A 19,342-nucleotide genomic window follows, 5' to 3' on the forward strand; every position below is an offset into this window, starting at 1 on the left:
AAATGGTATCTATGGATTGGAGACCTATACGACTTCTAAAGCCAAAGTTTAAATAAGAATCAACCCATTTGTGGGAGTGTTGAGTATTAATTGTCATATACATATACCAGATAAATTTCTGCAGAGCGTTAAAGGACAAGAATAGTAGATTTAATCCAGTTATTTATATAAAATTTAACTCAAGTAATGCATTTCACAAACAATATGTGTCGTCTTCTTAACATACTATAAATATGTAACCCTACATACACAAATATTATTTATTTATTTATATGATACGAAAAACCGTTGAGAGAACAAAATAAGAATACTGCATGCAGCATATGCAGTGAGTATCATGTGCGAAACACAATGCTCGCGACAGACTGCAGCAGCACGACAGTGAACTGAAAATGGCGTTGTGAATCCTACTACATAAACGTTTGTGAGAGGGCACCAACATAACAATGGCCGGCATGTACACAAAATAACGCAGTTGTSCATTTTGCATGTACACAATTTTAATATTTTGTTCAAAGTGAAATTTTTAAGCAAAAAATAAGTAAAGAGGTAAATTTTTTTTTGTTTTAAATTATCAATTGTTATTATAAATGATGTAACAGAGCTATTTTATGCTTTTATTTGTAAAAYAACGTCAGGTTTGTTAGAGCTTTGAGTAATTTTACATATTTGTGGCATCACCACTCTAACTCATCTCTCTATCTTCCATTCTACTGTCAACTCTACTGTCGTCCTACTGTCGTTGGCAAATATAGGATCAAATTGAAGTTAGCGAGGACGACAACTGTCGGCCTGCAGTCGTGTAGTCGTGTAGTCGTGCAGCTGTCAAAATAGGTCCGTCCATATGAACGTGTGTATTTTAATATTTGACAGATGTCGTTTGCAGTCTGTCGCGAGCATTGTATTCAACACATAAAGCAACCCCGCAAGTTAAATAACTACTTTAAGTGACTTTAGACCAAATAGACAAAAGTACTCGAAACTAATAGGTTATACATACATACATATACATTAATTGTATGTGAGTCTCACAACTTGCTTGGTATATAAGTCATTTAAAAATTATTAACATTTGTCTCTCTGTGGTTTTGAATTGTGATACCAGATGAGATACATTCAAAAATAAATCTTATTAGAAAAATTATGAAAGAATTCGCCATAAAGGAATATATTCATATTAGATACTAATATTATTTATTTAATATCTTTAACAATATTTTTTTTTATATGTATGCATGTGTGTAAAGAAAGTTGGCAATTAAAATGAATAAAAACATAACAGCTGATTGTATATGTGATTTTTAACATTCCTTCAGTCTGGCAGGTATGGTACTGTCAGTATCACTGTCATTGTAAAATTTTATCAGTCGTCTATGAAATTTGTTGTTATTCGGTAATAATAATTTAATGCGCTTATTTGCTAAGTCAATGAATAAATAAAAGCATTACCTTAGCTGCATAGCTGCAGCTGGATACAATTAAAGGTACGGAAAAACATCCGGAAGAGCAAACCGTGTGCTGTGGAAAAAGGTTAATTAGAAATTGAAAGTTTTCGGGGTGAAAGTGTGTGTTAAAAATTAATAGTTCAGAAGTGAAAAATAATTTGCATACGTTCCATAGCAGCCAAGTTATAAAATTGTTGTATATCTGTATAACTTGAATTCCCACAAATATCTGTTTATTTAACAAAGGCGTTATATCTTCACACAATTTATGGCGAATTTGCAAAGTCTCTATAATACAAAAGATTTTGTCAAATTTGCGTTGTAACACTCGAGTTACAGGTGAGTTTCCGATTGGGCTTACCTAATAAATCAATTATTTGCAAGGCTATTGCGAGTACGAGGCAAATTTATGATGTAGACTTCATAAATGTATGTATGTTTATCCTTCATCTCAACCCTTTTTATATAAACATCAGCTTAAGCATGTTCCATGCTGCACCACTATTTGTGGTTATATGGGCATATTAACATTTTTGGATTTTTTTTAGAAGGCATTAAATCTAACAGTGCCACATCATTACCGGTGATTACATTTCGTTGTCTGTTCCCATCAAATTGGTTCTACGTAGCCGCATAGTTTCATTAGATTTCGTATGCCATACCTCCTTTTGGAAATACAGTTTTTAGTCTTTCATATTCTACGCTTTCATCGGTTGGTGAAGACAACATTTATTATTATTCGTTGAATACTAACAATTGAAGTCAACATTTATTTTTGTTATTGACATGTATATATATTGACATATATATTTGTACTGTTATTTTCCGGTACAAAGTTGGTATGTTCGTGTGTGTCCATAATATACGTAACTAAAAAACAATAAATAAATAAAGGTAAAATGTGATAACAAAATATATTGTGCTTTTATTCGTATATTCTACTGAGAATCACTTATTTACTAAAATATACAGTGGCAGACAAAAGTCTACATAGACCCCCTGTTTTATTGCATATGAAAGTACAAAATCTTTTTAGAAAAATGTGTTGATACAGTTTTATTCTTATCTATCTAATAACATTAAACTTAAAAAATCCACTACCTAATATAAAACCACATAATTATGGAGGAAAAACTCAAAAATTATATTGACAAAAGTCTACATACAGTAAAAAAATATCTTATTTCAGTGTGAAAACTTTACGAAATGGTAGTTATTAAGACGTTTTAGTATTTAGTTGGGCACCCATTGGCATCTACATTTGCTTGAAGACGCCGTGGCATTGATTCTGCTAAATTTGTCAATTATGCAGAAGTTATGCTGTTCCAAGCTCTTTGAGTATAGCAGAGCTAGAAAACTGGTGATTTTAAATTTTACGCTCCAAAATTTCCCAGACATGTTCAATAATATTCAAATCTAGACTTTGAGGTGGAGTGTTTAATTGCCTTGGAGCATAAAAAAGCAATCAGTCCTTAACAATTTGCGCCGTATGCTTCGGATCGTTATTTTGTTGAAAGATTCAACTGGAACCGAGCAACAAATTATCCACCGAAGGTTTCAAATTATGTTCAAACAGAGACTTATACTTAAAACGATCCATTTTACCTTCAATAAAGGCTAACTTTCCAACTCCAGAGGCCGCAACAGCTCCCGAAACCATTACGCTGCCGCCACCGTGTTTCTCCAAACTCTAGCTCTTCCATCGCTACCAAAAATGTTGAATTTAGATTGATCCGTAAATAAAACTTTTTCCCAAAAATCCATCACCTTGTCTTTGTGTTTTTTTGGCGAATTCTAAACGAAGTTTCCGGTTTTTTTCAGAAATAAGTAGTTTCTTCCGTAGTGTTCTACTGTGGAACCCATTTTCGTTTAGAGTTCTGTGTATTGTTCTTGGATGGAAACTCTTTTGTGACGTACTTGCTATGTGCTCGGCTAATTTTGGAGCATTTACTTTTGGATTTTTGCCTACTTCTTTCAGGATCAGACTGATGTCTCTACGAGATAGTTTTCTTGGGCGGCCACTGCGTGGTTTATTTTCGGTGGAACCACTATTTTTGAAGTGTTTTACGATTGTTTGTACTGTTGCTCGACTCAAGTTTCAAATTTTATAAATTTCACCGTATGATTTTTTTCTTTACTTTGCTTTATCACCAAATTTCTTACATCAATTGATATTTCTTTTCGCGGAGCCATGATACCTATTCAACTGTTCAAACCACAACTGCATTCAATAAATACTAAACAGTAAACATAATGAAATGAAAGAAAAAGGCCGTTATCATAACAATCACAAAGTATGAGCATCGTACTGTATGTAGACTTTTGTCAACGTAATTTTTGAGTTTAAATTTGTTGTTTTATTTTAAATAATGATTGTTTTTAGTTTATTGTTATTAGAATAAAACTGTATCAATACATTTTTCTAAAAAGAATTTTCTATTCTTATATCAATAAAAATGGGGGTGTATGTAGACTTTTGCCCGCCACTGTATATAAACAACACAAAGAAAAAGTAATAACACTCGAACTAAAAGAGATTAACCACTTATACTTAATTTCATATGCATTATTTGTTTTGAACATTTAAAAGGTTGAAAACATTCACACTGTGGAAAACGAGCGAACGATCAATGCAATTAAGTTACTTCGTAATGATCTTTGTCGGTTCAAAGATTTATATATTGAAACACATTTATTTTCAATTAAATTACATATTGAACATGTAATAAACTAGCTTTAAACATCTATATTGATTACATATTAGATACAAGTTTTTAGCTTTTTATTAGCACATCTGCTGTATCTGTTGGATGAATTGTTTTATAAGTAGAGTAAGTGTGCCAGTGACCAGATACCGCCCAGTAATCGGACCCTACTCACATTTTGTATTTAAGCTAAGAAAACTTTAAAACTGACATGTTTAGGAGAAACTCAATAAATATATTTTGCTGATCGCGAAGGTAAAAAGCTATTATTTTGATAGTGACATTGTGATTTTTGAATCTCCTTTTTCCCTTTTCAACTATCGGAATCTATCCGCTGTTCTTTTGCATTTTCCGAAAATCAGAGAGGAGGAGTGCAAGTTAAATAAAAAAATAGTTCGGCAGTCTGTTGTGATTACAACATCTCGACGTCGAAACCTTCCTTATGTCTATCACAACATGATGTTGTTGTTGTTGTAACGGCAGAACTCGGCCGAGTTGACAGTCCTTGGCCGGATAAAAATCCGGGTCCGTTCCGGTTTTCGTAGACCCGACTATCGTGGGAACGGCACTTTTTATCTCAACATGATCGATCTGGTTGATGGCTTTTCGGTCCGGAAACGGCCAGGTACCTTGATGAATTTTCCTATGCTGAAATCTAGTACTACAGATAACCATATTTCGGGTCCCGAAGTCAATAAGATACTTTTTTTTTTGCCAACCCTTGCGTTAAAGTCGCCAAGCACGATTTTGACATCGCGACGAGGGCAGCTTTCATACGAGCATAGAAGACACCTTTGGTCACTTTATTCATATCTTCCGCTGGGACTTTGGCGCAAATCAGCAATTTGTTTAAGAACTCCGCTTTGATGCGAATTTTGGCTAGACATCCACCTGAATGTCAGTATTCAGCGACGGAGTTTCTCCTCCACGACGAATCCCACATCGAATTTGCGCTTCTTTATATGGTCACTGTAGTAAATGCTATAAGGACCTACTCATCTTAGTCCATGTCCATTGATGTCAACCTTTCCTCTTACAAGGACATCAACCAGCTGGGCAGTGGCTCCTTCCCAATTAAAGGACCGGACATTCTCTGTGCATGGCCATAAATCGAAATCTTTAATACGTCTTCAGTGGTCATCAAAAGGGTAGAAAAGACCAAATTTTCTTTATATGTCCAAAAATGGGAAAAGTTATTGCACTGAAAGGTTACAAAAAAACCTACCAAATATCGTTACAAAGAACACCATAACAGTATTAATTGTTATTTTCCCTGGTGTCACTATGCTTCTGTTTGAGCTCTATTATATTTAATTTCAAAATACAGTTGAACGTCCCTAACTCGAAACACCATAATCCATAAAAAAAATTTCGAGTTAGAGAAACTTCTAGTTATGGAACTAAGTTTTTATGGAATTTCTGCTCACTAGCATTTACCCTATATATAGTACATGCATATATATAATTCAATGCAATCAAAAATTTGTAAGGTGCCATGAAAACTACATTAAATTCGATTTATTTTTTTTTTTTATTAAATTAAGAGAAATATTTTATGTTTTAAACATTTTTTCTTTTTTTAGTCATCGAGCTATTACAAATAATAGCAATCTCCAAAGTTCCAAAATAACGGAGACAAAAGGTGACTAAACCGTGAGATACCTGAAAATATGCGCTTCAATAAGCATGGTTTAGCGACATTAGCCACAAACCCTACAATAAAATTTGAAAAGGAAGGACTTTTGATAATAACAGAACGTCAAGAGGGGTTTTTTCGCCGTGCAGATGGTAAGATAAAAAATGTATGCTATTGTTTATATAACCATATGCAAATGTATGTACATATAAATATATACATATATATGGTTTTTAATTATTGCCTCTGTAAAAAGTGTATATCAAAAGTTTGGGATATATTAACTATTGGTTAATAAGTACACATTTTATTAAAAAAAAAATTTTGGCGCGAAATTTTAGCCAATTATTCATATGTATTATTAGTATGTGAAAAACCAGGCCAATTTAAAATCTCTAAATACACCATTTGTTTAATAGTAGGGACAGGCAACAAATACTACTTAATTTTTCTTGCGCGGCTTAATTATGTATTTATTTATAATAAAAATGCATGGTATATAAAAAATAAATATATAACTATTTACGTTTAAATATATAATTTTCTCTTTTTGGTGATTAAATATACATAAGAATGTGTACTATATACTCAATAATTGACAAACAAATCAATTAATGTGTGTATTGTATGCAAACAATAGTTCCTAAAGAAAATTAACTAAATTTTATGATCTTATTTCACTTCAAAATAGTTTAAAAAATACTTGCCTTAAGAAAATTATGTTCCCTTTGTATTATGTATACATATATATTTATATGTATTAAAATAATTTTTTCACATTATTTTAACCATATACATATGTTTTTTTCTCATATTTAACAGGAGTAATACCAAATACCATATATAAACGAATACCTTTACACAAAACCATGTTATATCTTTTGTAACAAATATAAAGATAGGTAAAGAATTTATTTTTATCACACCTAAAGCACAAAACTTATCCGTAGCAAGGCATATAATATTCATAAATACATATGTTTATTCTAGCGCTGCACAGTTTAAACGAATTATTTACTTCTGCATTCTGTAAAATACTTACTCACTTTCACACGTTTTAATGGGAAATTTGGTTTTGGGCTATTCAAAGAGCATAATTTCAATAAATAATCAATAAGATTTCACTATCCAAACTTAAAAAGTTTTAAATTGCTTTCAACCCGACATTTTTAAGTAAACTTTTCGATGGTATATTTTCTTATTCATACTTTCTAGTAAATTACCCGCGTTGGTGTAAGTTGCGAGGTAATTTGTTATTCTACCTAAAGGATCACGAAGCTCAGTCACCACCAGCTGGTTTACTCGTGCTTGAAAACTGTCGACCATTGATACGAAATGAAGAGCGCGAATTTGACGGTTTCGCATTCATTTTAGGTAAGCATTTGTCAGAACTGAAGAAATACGCTGAAATTATATTTATTTATTGTATTTAGAATTCGAAGGCAGTCAACCGCAGCGAATCTCAACGCGTACGGCCAAAGAGCGCTTGGAGTGGGTGAAGTGCATTCAGTTAGCCTCCTATGCCTATTTAGATCGGCAAATTAAATATTTACAAGATCAAATTGCTCTTAAAATGGGCAATCGCATTGAGAGTGGTGTGTCACCGGCGACCACATTTATATCAGCCACCGATGCATTACTTTTGAATACGGCAACCAATGGTGGAGGCGCTGCTGCATTGACAGTGGCAAAAACAAAAAGTTCAGCATCGATCAAAGTGGAAGAAGGTGATCTTATACAATTTTAAGAAGTTTCAAATTGCCATAGATTTATTTAAAATTTGCGTATTTATGAATATATATATATATAACTTTATTAAATTAATATTTTTAGTTTTTAATTTAAATTTAACAGTTATTTAGCAACATTTAAATATTAACCCCCTATGTATTAATGGTATTTGTTTAAAAGCACGTAGTGTTAATTTTTTACAGAGCAAATTCAGTTAACTTTCGCAATTAATAATTCAGTTCGATTGTTTATTCTTGTGAAGTTTATTTTAACTTCCCCAATTTAATCATAAGCGATATTTTGTAGTAAATTCTGAATACTTTTGAAATTAATAAATTAATTAACTTCATATAGTAAATACTTTTCTTTAGTTAGAATAAAATTTATTTTTCGCTTAGTCTCTTTTTAAGATCTCTATATATAGTTTTATGCGGTAAATTTTCCCTTAACTAGGCAAATATAGTTTTTTCTTGAGATTCGAAAGAGATATATTTGTCGATTCAAACAAGTTTTTCCTATTATCATCTATAAATATCGACAATTTTTTTTAAGAATGCAGGGACTTTTTTATGAGAACTTGTGCATCTGAAATCTCTAGGCATTTGGAATTTTAAAATTTCTGTTATATTGGTTATGGTTTAAATATTAATATTGTATATTTATATATATATATTTTTTTTTGTAAATAGCTTACATAACAACTAATGTGATACCAAAGTTTGCATTTTTTTTATGAATTCTCATTGTATTTACAAAAATATTTCCTTATTAGAAGATAAATGTATGATAATTTTGAACTCAATGAAATAAAGTTAAAACGTTGACAGATAAAATGCATTAATATTCTTTATCTACATAAAATAAAACCCAGTTTTTATAAACCCTAATTCACTGTTTTAATTTCATTACTTAATATCCTCTCTCCATTCATTAATATAAATGACCGAATCATATATAACCCTAACACTCTTTAACATACCTTAATTTTCTGTCATTCTTTCTCCCACTGTCAATTTTCGCTGCGCTTGTGCCCCTTTAGACCTCAGCGAAATACCAATTTGTGAGTCTGCCTTATCCTGTGATAGTATGCCATGTGGCGATCACGGACGACTGCCGAATACACGCGTCGTCTGTTCATTACTTTTACTTGGTAATACATGGCATGATTTTGCGCGTACCGAAGTCGTCGAACGCTCTGCGAATCCGCAATTCTTGTGCACTATGCGATTTAAACGAAGTGATGGCTTCTCAGCAGACACACTGTTACGTTTTACAGTATATGATGTACGCGAACGCTTGTCACACACCGCTGTGCCACTTGCTTACGCTGAAGTGGCTTTAGGTGTCATACAAGTGAGTTACACATTTTCAACTGGTTTTGTTTGATAATGACTTTTGCTTTTACATGCTAAAAAGGATGCTACTCGCTTTCGTATTCCACTGCGTGCGTTGGACGGTGAAGGTGGCTTTATAACGATCGCCTCATGGGCTCCAGAGACAGATCGACAATCACCACCTCGTTCCACTACGCAGGTGTTTGAAGAGCATACGAAAGGTATGCACCGGTGTTTAGTTATTTCCAATTTTATTCATATATTTACTAAATACATATTTGTTCCTTAGGTCATCGACGTTCGCAATCTCTGCCACCTAAATTGGGGGTGAAACTATTTGTACCTTTTCAAGGCCTTCTGCAAGTAGTATTCGCAAATCCTTGGGTAAGTTTGTTATGTTTGTTATGTATGTATAATTTCATTCATATTCTGTTGCAGATTCACACATATCGTTTACACTCAGGTATGGGAGGCGACATCAGTGTCCACGAGACATTGCTCGAAAGCAAATACAGCTTTACAATACCTCAACAATTACTGTAAGAACAATATATTTATTGCGTTATTAAAGTTATTAATATTTGCATTGCATTCAAAGCTCTATATGGATATTGCGAGAAAAGGAATTGTTACAAGAAATCTCCGGTATGGGTGAATTAGGTGGCGAATGGCGACGACGCCAAATGGATCTACTTGATAAACATCTAAAATTGCTGAAAGATTATTCGCAGGCGAAACAAAATCTGCAGCCGATTGCCAAGGAGGAAGGTGAGTTAATAACGCCGACGACTCGATAAAAATTTTACTAGTTCGTTACTGCGCTATGTACATACAGTAATATTAGACTAATTGGAATTATTTGACTTAATCAAACAAATAATTACCGGACGTAATTAGACGTTTATTTTTTTAAAATACGTGATTTTTTTTTTTTTTTTTGTAAGTCCGGGACAAATTTGATTATTGGTATTATAAAATGTTTTTTATACACTACTTAAGTAAAGACAGACATTGAATTTATTATAAGATTCAAAATTCATTTCAATTATTTTTTAAATTCATATAATGTTTTCGCAATTTTTTTTTTAATTGTTAGCTTTTGTTTGACGTATCAATTATCGCAACGAAATTCGCTTCCAACTGTTCGCACAAAGTCACAAAAGACTAACACGCTTGTTTTACAAATTTACAAAAAATAAAAGACTACGATTTTATTTTAATGCGTAACAAAAAATATGGATAGTTACACAACTGATCTGCATTAGATAATGCACTTAACTGCAACAATGTTTTTGTTTATATTATTAGCAGAAAATAACGGGAAAATTTCAATTCTCTTTTCAACAAATGTACTACACATCACGAGTTAGACTCCTGACAATCATGTCAGGCACAGAAATTGTACCACGAGTCAAACTCATGGAAATACGTCGAGGGGTTAATAAAATATACTGTAAATCTCACTAAATCATCTCATACCATAGGTCCGTACTTCAAACGTTCTTCCGTAAAGACTGATGAATCGCTTGAATTTATACCAGTAAACTTGCATTTGCAACGAATGTGGGCACAAAATGACACCTTGAATCGATCTGGTGTTCTGGATATTATAACGGTTGGTGCATTTACACGCCATGCTGGCAAAGGACGTACTGGAGGACTTATAAAGTAAGTTATATTTATTTTTTAAAAACTTGAAACTTTAATCAATTTATATTTAGGAATAATCATAACACTTTAAAAATATTTTATATTCAAGGTTATTACAAGAAACCAAAGATTCACCATCGAAATTCGAACAGGGCAATGCATGCAAAGTGCAAGCCGCCAACGATGCCGTACAGGCTATAAAGCAGTTGCGTAAGGAAATCGTTGAAATAATGTCACAACTACTATCACTTGCTAAGAGTAAAAACCCAAAAGGTATGATGCCTTTGTGCAATGAGATGATTACTAAAACTAAAACCTTACTGAATATATGGGAACCAAGCTTGGTAGAGGAGGCGTTCGCATTTGTTGAACAGCACCGCATCATTGAGGAACCTGACAACGTATTGATGGTAACCTTAGATTATTAAAATTTTATTTATTACAAAATAATAATAAAATTATATTCCTACATAGCCCATGTCACCATTTCGAAAAATCACTCAACAACTCTGCGCTCTAGACTTGAAATCTCCTGAACTGGAAGATTTTGCGACACCTATAGTCGCTCCACCAGACCTTTGGCCTCGCACTAAGACCCCCACAGGTTTCGCCGGCTGTGCTGGTCGCCCATTAGTTCGCTCCAATAGCCTTTGTTTACGGCCGTCACCCTCGACGATGGACATAAATGCCATACATGCACTACATCGCAACGTAAAAAGTTACAACGAACAATTACGCAATCGGGCGGCAATCAAAAATATTAGAACTGGTGTTGAAAGCGATTCAGAAGCGGAAGCTACATTCCAATCTTTACCAGTAAATCTGAATGACAACGCAACCGATATTACTTTTACTGAAAGCCATTTTAGCACTGCAGATGGTTTAAATGCGAACATGGGCAATGATGTTTCAACGCTTCAATTAATTGACCTAGACGATGTTGATATGGAGCAGTTGAATAACGGAAGTCACATTCCCTCTTCGCATACATCTGTGCTAAGCAATTTCGATACAACGCGCATAGATTCTGAGTTGGATGTAGATTACAATGCTACCGCACAACAACATGGCAGTTTTCTCGATACAAGAATTATGAGTTCTTCCCCATCGGCTAATTACTATCGACCCACAGAGGAGCCCGAGCCACTCGATTTAACGCAACTAAACATTGAAGCAAGTGTTATGTGTCTCGTGAGTAAAATTAAGTTTCTCTGTGGACGTTGTGGTAGTCCAGCAATACGTCTGCGACATCCAAAGCCTAATATGAAACGAACGGGATTCCAACACTCTCCCGCACCGCCAGATCTTGTAGCTAGTCAAAATAAGATAACAGAAATCGAAGATAGTGGCATAGTATCAGAAGCTAATGATGAGCAGCAAGTGGTTTCCAATGGTAATGGGCTGAACTTAGACCTCACACATAATGTTGAAGCGCTGGAGCAAAGTAAAGAACATGATCATCCATCTTTGACCAAAATGGAAGGTATCGCGCCACCTAAAAAAGGAAACAAATTCACGGATGGTGAGTACTGATCATATTCATAAAACGTGTGTAACTGATGTCACTCCAATATTTAAAAGTATAAGACATTGTCTTATCGATCTACAAAAAAAAAACACATTAATTTGACTATTTGACCCTTTTTCAGGTCTCGACTTGTCGCTAACCACAGATTGGGCTTCCGAGTTGCGCCCCTCGATGCGAAAATTACGACATGCCATGGATGGGTTGCTGAAAACAGCGCGCCTAATGCATTCCGTACAACGTCTACAGCAGGATATGAAACGCAATAGTATAAATTTAGAAATTATGTATCGGCGTGATGTGTGCTTTTCGCAAGCGGTAAATCCTCTGCCTTCGAATAAAAAGTATTAAGCTTATTAAGTTATTTTTTACATTGCAGTTGACATCTCTCATCGCTGCCCTAATGGCCAAACTATGGGGCACTGAGATAACCGAAAACTTTATCAAGATACTCAGGGATTTAGGACCACTAGCATACTTCGAAGGTTTGCTTTCGTTGTATGGCAACGAAGCGGACATGTGGGGCGATATGTGCATCGCTATTGAGGATCTTTCTGCAGTGAATTTTACCCTAATACGCAGTAATACACAATGGTATGCGATTTTCATATAAAATTAATTCAACACTAAATTTTATTCACTTATTTTCGGTAGCGATGTGCACACGCCGATGCCAATTCCACGAGTCACTGGTTCGAGGCAATCACTCAATGTTTTGCTACCCGTGCCAGAGCATGTGTATGCTGTAATGCCAATACAAGAGACGATCACCTTCAAATTAACACCGGTATTCTTCAATATCGGCATCAATGAAAAAGCAACATTAGCCGAAACATTGGGCCAAACACGTGAACAACACCGTTCGAATTGGGACAATTTTGTGCGTCTGAAACAGTATTATAGTCGCTATCGTAAGTTGCAACTCGTTACGCCAGATACGCCAAGCAAGCATGAACCCCATCCCCCGGCAACGCAAGCACTCAGTAACATACTCAATTTTATGGAGGATCAATTGCGTTCAAATGTATCAAAGAATGTGAAAATTTTGCATTTAGCCGAAGATGCGTGTCGCCTAATGTCTGGCTTGCGTTTTACCTCATGTAAAAGTGCCAAAGACCGTACTGGAATGTCGGTGACGCTGGAACAGTGTCGAGTGCTCGTGCAAGAGTTTAATTTGCCAGCCAAAAGTGTACCCTATGTGCTGAGCACTATGCGCAGGTAAATATAAAATATTTTGGTGATTTCGTTTAATTGAATAAATAGGCATATTTCAATGTTTTTATTTTTTTATTTTTTTATTTTACGTAGCGATGGAACACGTATGGATAATGTCTTTAAAAATATTGATAAGCGCAAATATGCATTCAATTTGCCACAGGTTTTTTCATTACCAGCAATGTATAGACCACCAGCTGGTTCCTACGGCAAGGCGGAGACCTAAATACATAAACAACATTTTAAATGCTTGAGAAAGCAAAAAGTAGTATCAAATTCACTACAATAGGCAGCAAATTGTAATATCAGCATAGATTAGAATTCACATATTTCAGTAAGAGCCTTTATTAACCTCATATGTTGGAATTTGATAGACGTGATAAAAATTTACCAAAAGAAAGGGAGCCTCAAATGAAAAAAATATATATTTAATTGTTAAATTATTATGATAAAATTCATACGCACATTTTTCAATATAATTTAGTTTTAAGATAAGTGAAATTAAGTTTATTGGTATGAAAGCATATTAGGTTTAACTTACTACTTTTTGTCTCAAGAAATAAGTATTGTTTGTAATTAATACTTTTAAAATGGTTTCTATAATTTTTATAACAAAAGTATAAAAACTGTAAAATGTCGTCTTGATTGGTGATATTCTCATCGGCTTGTTAATTCTTTACGTTATTCGTTAACCGATAACGGGATATATTCACGTCACCAATCTGGCAAGCTTAAAGGCTGTAAGTTGGCGCGTCAATCAGCTGTTCGAAATTATTTTAATTTGCAATTTACTTTCATCGTGGAATTTAAGAATATTTATTTTAACAAAGTCTTACCTTCAAGTGAAGAAAAAAAAATTGCTGTTGGAATAGAGTTATAAGACTTAGTCTTTAAAAAGTGCTTTTACTACTTTAACTAATAATTTCAACTTTTATTAAGGCGCTGATGCGGTAACGTGAAGTGAATGCTTATAAAAATTATCTTAAAATCAATTATAAATGAAAATGTTTTAAACGGTTAAGCAGTAAAAAATCTAAGAATCTCAATAATGCTTGTTGCTCGTCGTACTTAATTTTATTCCTTCACTAGTGACACACAATTTAATCAAATGTGCTAAATAATTTGGCAAAATTTAAAATTTCTTGTTTTGAGACTATTTTTGCAAGTTTTTACACTAATACAGTAAATTTGTTGCGAAAAAATTGAAGTTATATAAATATTTCGGCAAGCCCTTTTTGTGCCAATTAAATCTCTTTTTAACACTATTCTATGAATATGCGCTTTTATCACCCATATAGAAAGGAAGAATTTATTACAAACCACAATTGTGCCAAATATTTATTATCGAGAATGAATGTAATATGTATTATCTCTTTTTTAAAATTAGTATTATAGTGACGAAAACGCTTTAGTTACGAAACGAGAAATACACATCAGACTCTAAAAAATGTAAGTTGCGATAATCGGTTTTTATCAAATTTCTATTAATGTTTAATGTATTTTAAGAAGTTTATTTGTTGACAATTTCATGCAAACGTTAAAAAATTCATAAATATTTATTAATAGTAATTACACAAGAGATAATAAATTGTGCCGCATGCTATAAGGAAAACGGTTGTATGAGACATAACGGCCCTTAGTTTTTATGTAACAAAAATATTAAATTAAGTTGGTTGAAGTACTTGTATTTATAGTGACCACACAATAAAAATTCACTGGTAACGTTTAATAAGGATATTACATTTTTTTCTTAATCAGCAACATTTATTTATTTTCTGTCTGTCAAGTGTACATGACTAAATCTACGTTTATATATATATGTATATATACATGTACATGTAAAATTACGGAATATATAGTGAAAAATTTTAAATTTGAGTTAAAACATCTATTTAAGTAAAGTTGGTTGGCCAGGCATTCGTTTTTTATTAAAATAAACGATTTTATTAATTTTGTTATTATTATCGGGAGAACACTGTACGCGGTTTGATCTGCAAAATTTATACGTAAATCTGAGCCAAAACACCAGGCGCCCAGAAGAGCACAGCAAGCAACCCGCCGTCTCCGCTCATTCACAATAGAGATTTGAGGAGGTTGGGTTGCGTTTACACCAAGCACATCTTATTTAATTAGTTTGAACTTAAAAACAAAAAAAATTCAATTATTGAGATTTTATTAAGTACTTTTAATTTATAAAATAGTAAATTTGTCAATTAATCATACTCAATAACTGATTTTTTTTGTTTTTAAGTTCAAACCAAATAAATAAGATGCGCTTGGTGTGAACGCTCCATAACCTTACCAATTCTCTATTGTGAATGAGCGGAGACGGCGGGTTGCTTTCTGTGCTGTTCTGGGCGCCTGGTGTTTTGGCTCAGATTTACGTATAAATTTTGCAGATCAAACCGCGTACAGTGTTCTCCCGATAATAAAAACAAAATCGTTCATTTTAATAAAAAACGAATGCCTAGCCAACCAACTTTACTTAAATAGATGTTTTAAATTAAATTCAAAAATTTTCACTATATTTTTCGTAATTGCTTACACATGTTATACGTATTTTCTTTTTGCAATTTATTTTATACACTTAATTATAGTCGTTAATGCGCCCGATTCCGAGTCGTCGCTTTCGTATTTCTGTCTTGAGCCAAGACGGCACACCCCGTATTGGATGCGCATTTGGGAAGCGCAGAGGCTCTTCAGGACCTTCAAATGGATGCGTCGTTGCCAATTTACGTTCCAGGAATTCTTGATTGATCTCTTTAGGATCACGATAACGGTCCAAATACAAATTGAACGCCTGCTTCAGCGGGAAGAATTTCTGATCAGCTACGTATGGTTTGGTGAAGTCATATTCGAACACTGGCTCATTAATTTCTTTGAAAAAAAAAATTAATTTAGAATGTCATTCTTGAAACTGTAATTCAAACATACTTAACACATTGTGATAGAAGTTCGTAATTGAACTATCCCAATCGCTTTGGAAAAATGCAAGCCCCGCTGGTGTTATATGATCCTGTTGATCACGATAGAAATCCAGTGTTTTGAATGTACGCTTTTCTAGATTATTCGTCTCATTCTGCGCGAGCTTATATTGACTGAAATCCAGTTTGCCATTTTGTTTGTATAAAACAAAGACCATGCGTTGATAGCCAACACCTTTTGGTGGAAAAGGCGGCAAATATTCGACCAACACTTCGCCCTTCTTAACGTCACCATTGGGAATATTTGAGCTATATTAAAGAATACGCATATATAATGAATAAATTAATAAGGGTAAAAAAGGATGATCAAAAGCTTACATAAACCAATGCACATATTCAGAAGAACTATCCGTAAAATGCGCATCAGGATTCGTTGCGACTAACGTCCAATAACTATCTTTTGTAGATTTCTGAAATATAAAATATCGAGTGTTACTTCAGAACCAATATATGTAAGAAATATATATTCAGATATTGTCACCAAATTAATTTCATACCTTCCCAGTTATAGGATCGATCGTGCCATCAAAGCTGACCTCTGGTGCATTTGCCGCTTCCGCAGGTTTGATGACGTTTCCATTATAAACACAGCTTAAATTACCGCCGTCAAGTGGATACTATAAAAGCAAAATAGTTTACCAACGAACTCATTTTCTACTTTATACTAGATACCTGAATATTCAGTGCCACACGAGGTACAAAATATGCCAAACCAAATAGATCATCGAAAATCCCATAGTGGTCAGCAATTACACGTATATCATATTGACCCGTGGTGGCTCGATACTCGCGGTTTACATCATCCAAATCAATTAACACTGAAATAAAGAATTTTATTATTAAATATTACGATATGGCTTTGATATATTATTACATTTATTAGCTCGAGCTAATTTTTCCACTTCTTCACTAGAACGTTGGGCTTTCAAGTGTGCTAGTCGCTGCTTCAATTGTTCCGAGCGCGACGATTTTAAATGTGGGAATCCAATGTTTACACGTGCAGTTAATTCTGGGTCTTTGACATTTTCTTCTAAAATATAGAAAAAATCACCATTCACTAATCATGATAATACGTAACATTCTCCAATATACGGTACTAGCACGCCGTTATGATCACCCACCCTGCAAACGTTGTTCTAATGATTTTGCAACACCTGGCCGTTTGCCACGTATAGTGTGTCCTAATCTCGCTGAAATTAACAGCGCATTGTTATTCCGTATAACTGTAGTTAAACTGCTTTTCACTAACAAATTAGTTAATGCCATTTTTTACAATACGGGAAAAGAATAACACAACCTCAGATTCACCAATAACGGACTACAAGCAGCTGATTGTATGTTCACAATAGGACACAGTTATTAGAAATCACAATAAAGCATATGGCTTGTTAGGCTATATTTACACCCAAAAACATAGTTATTAAGTGCAATAACTTAATATATTTAATTAAAAATGTGGATTATAAATAATTTGGAGGGTTATGTATAAAAAATTTTGAAAAAATTTAAGAAACTATTTTTCTGCTCTCCTAATTTAAATATTTTGTTAAAGGTTTGATTAGTAAAGAAATGATCCCCAAAGTTCATTGTTGTTATGGTTTCAGAAAACATTTATGGTGGTTACTTCTTTTACGGTAGTTTTTAATATTTTTGCATGGAGAATATTTCAAAAATATATTGCTTTACTGTAAATGTGCACTAATAGGGTCCAATAAGTTCATCGCATCTCGCGTTTGATCTACAAATATATGCAAGTGTACAATATTAATTAGGTTATTCCGCGCCCCTTGAACTACATACATATGTATGTAAAGCAGAAGGCATCCCATCTTCGAATTTGCACTTCTATTCGAGAATAACGACTATTTTACTTTCCAAAAGAAATACTTACGACACGACCCGGATATACCGGACAAAATTAAGATTCCCTAAGGCCTCAGAAAGTTAAGTCATTGATTTATTAAACAGAATTAGTAACAAAGCTTTTTTCGAGTCTTCTGCTGTAATGTAATCAATTCTGGTTTAAATCTTCCTCTCCAAAAGAATACAGCATTTTTCCACCCGCGGTGAAATTCTTTATCCTCAGTCCATAATTTAAAATTGCGTCATAGATTCTAAACTCTTACCTATACGTACCTAACCTGGAAATAGCCGCACAAAATAACATATCATACTCTCGAAGTCGATACAAATGCTCTTTAAAGTGTAAAATATATATAGATATGTAAATAAGAGTTTAAAATTTAAACTTAGTATAGTTGCTTGTTTTAGTATTTTCTTAATAAAGAGTTTTCTAGTTACATCACATACCGATCTTGACTAATAAAATATGTAAGTGTAGTAAAACGAAACACTGTAAGCATATACATATATATATATGTACATATGTCTGTATTATACAACATTACAAAAAGTTTTCTGTGCGCTTCCAGTATTCGTTTACGAAAAATCAATAACTACAGCGGCGAATCCATTCCCAAAAAAAAAAATATCATTGATCCTGTAAAACTGAAAAAAGCCGGGAAATCATATGACCATAAATTATTACATGAGTAAACACAACCCTTTGTAATGCATGGAGTCAGTTATTTTTAATGCAAAAATATACAAGAAAACCGGCGCACATTTTTTCCACTCATGCGCACAATATGCCGGCCCAACCCGGCACATACAGCGTTTAGTGCACCTCACCGGTCGCCATGTGGCCCAGCCCAAAGCAGTGAACCTGGCCGTTGCCAACGCATACACATGCAACTAGCAGACCGATGCATACATACACACCTATATAAATTCATACATAGATACATGCATATGCATTCATACATAGAACACAATGCGATGTTGCCACACTTCATATGGCTGGCAAGTGTAAGTGAAAATTCGAACACGACAAATACATACATATGTATATTGGGGTTGGAACTTGTGTGCAAGCGCAGAATGTGATTCAAAAGGCAATTCAACAAAAAAAACAAGGCTGGTGAACTGTGTTGATACCCTTACAAAGATATGCCCGCATATAATTTTTTATACTCTCGCAACAAAGTTCCTAAAGAGAGTATTATAGTTTTGTTCACATAACGGTTGTTTGTAAGTCCTAAAACTAAAAGAGTCAGA

At 33.7% G+C, this 19,342-nt stretch overlaps 2 protein-coding genes across 4 annotated transcripts; one reads left to right on the top strand and one right to left on the bottom strand.

Moving 5' to 3' along the window:
- Positions 1-1,381: 1,381 nt before the first annotated feature.
- On the top strand, positions 1,382-14,976 carry LOC108976348 (type I inositol 3,4-bisphosphate 4-phosphatase). Of its 3 annotated transcripts, none has more exons than XM_018945399.1 (16): positions 1,382-1,784; positions 5,734-5,938; positions 7,002-7,160; positions 7,220-7,513; positions 8,557-8,870; positions 8,934-9,072; positions 9,141-9,235; positions 9,290-9,390; positions 9,450-9,619; positions 10,336-10,519; positions 10,611-10,911; positions 10,976-12,023; positions 12,151-12,344; positions 12,406-12,620; positions 12,681-13,244; positions 13,335-14,976. In XM_018945399.1, exons 2-16 carry the CDS (start codon positions 5,821-5,823, stop codon positions 13,465-13,467), a joined length of 4,029 nt encoding a protein of 1,342 aa, XP_018800944.1. In that variant the 5' UTR covers positions 1,382-1,784; positions 5,734-5,820; the 3' UTR covers positions 13,468-14,976. The 3 variants fall into 3 exon arrangements, with proteins under 3 accessions (XP_018800944.1, XP_018800961.1, XP_018800953.1); XM_018945416.1 differs by having other exon boundaries at positions 1,382-1,530; XM_018945408.1 differs by having other exon boundaries at positions 1,382-1,484.
- Positions 14,977-15,744: 768 nt separating this feature from the next.
- LOC108976389 (39S ribosomal protein L38, mitochondrial) lies at positions 15,745-17,561 on the bottom strand. The gene is made up of 7 exons (XM_018945452.1): positions 17,347-17,561; positions 17,100-17,255; positions 16,898-17,043; positions 16,723-16,842; positions 16,544-16,635; positions 16,176-16,474; positions 15,745-16,118 (listed from the first exon to the last, which is right to left on the bottom strand). Exons 1-7 carry the CDS (start codon positions 17,489-17,491, stop codon positions 15,829-15,831), a joined length of 1,248 nt encoding a protein of 415 aa, XP_018800997.1. The 5' UTR covers positions 17,492-17,561; the 3' UTR covers positions 15,745-15,828.
- Between the last annotated feature and the right edge of the window lie 1,781 nt (positions 17,562-19,342).

Source organism: Bactrocera latifrons, unplaced genomic scaffold (genome assembly GCF_001853355.1).
Source record: "Bactrocera latifrons isolate USDA-ARS-PBARC rearing strain unplaced genomic scaffold, ASM185335v1 scaffold_115, whole genome shotgun sequence".
Taxonomy (NCBI): domain Eukaryota; kingdom Metazoa; phylum Arthropoda; class Insecta; order Diptera; family Tephritidae; genus Bactrocera; species Bactrocera latifrons.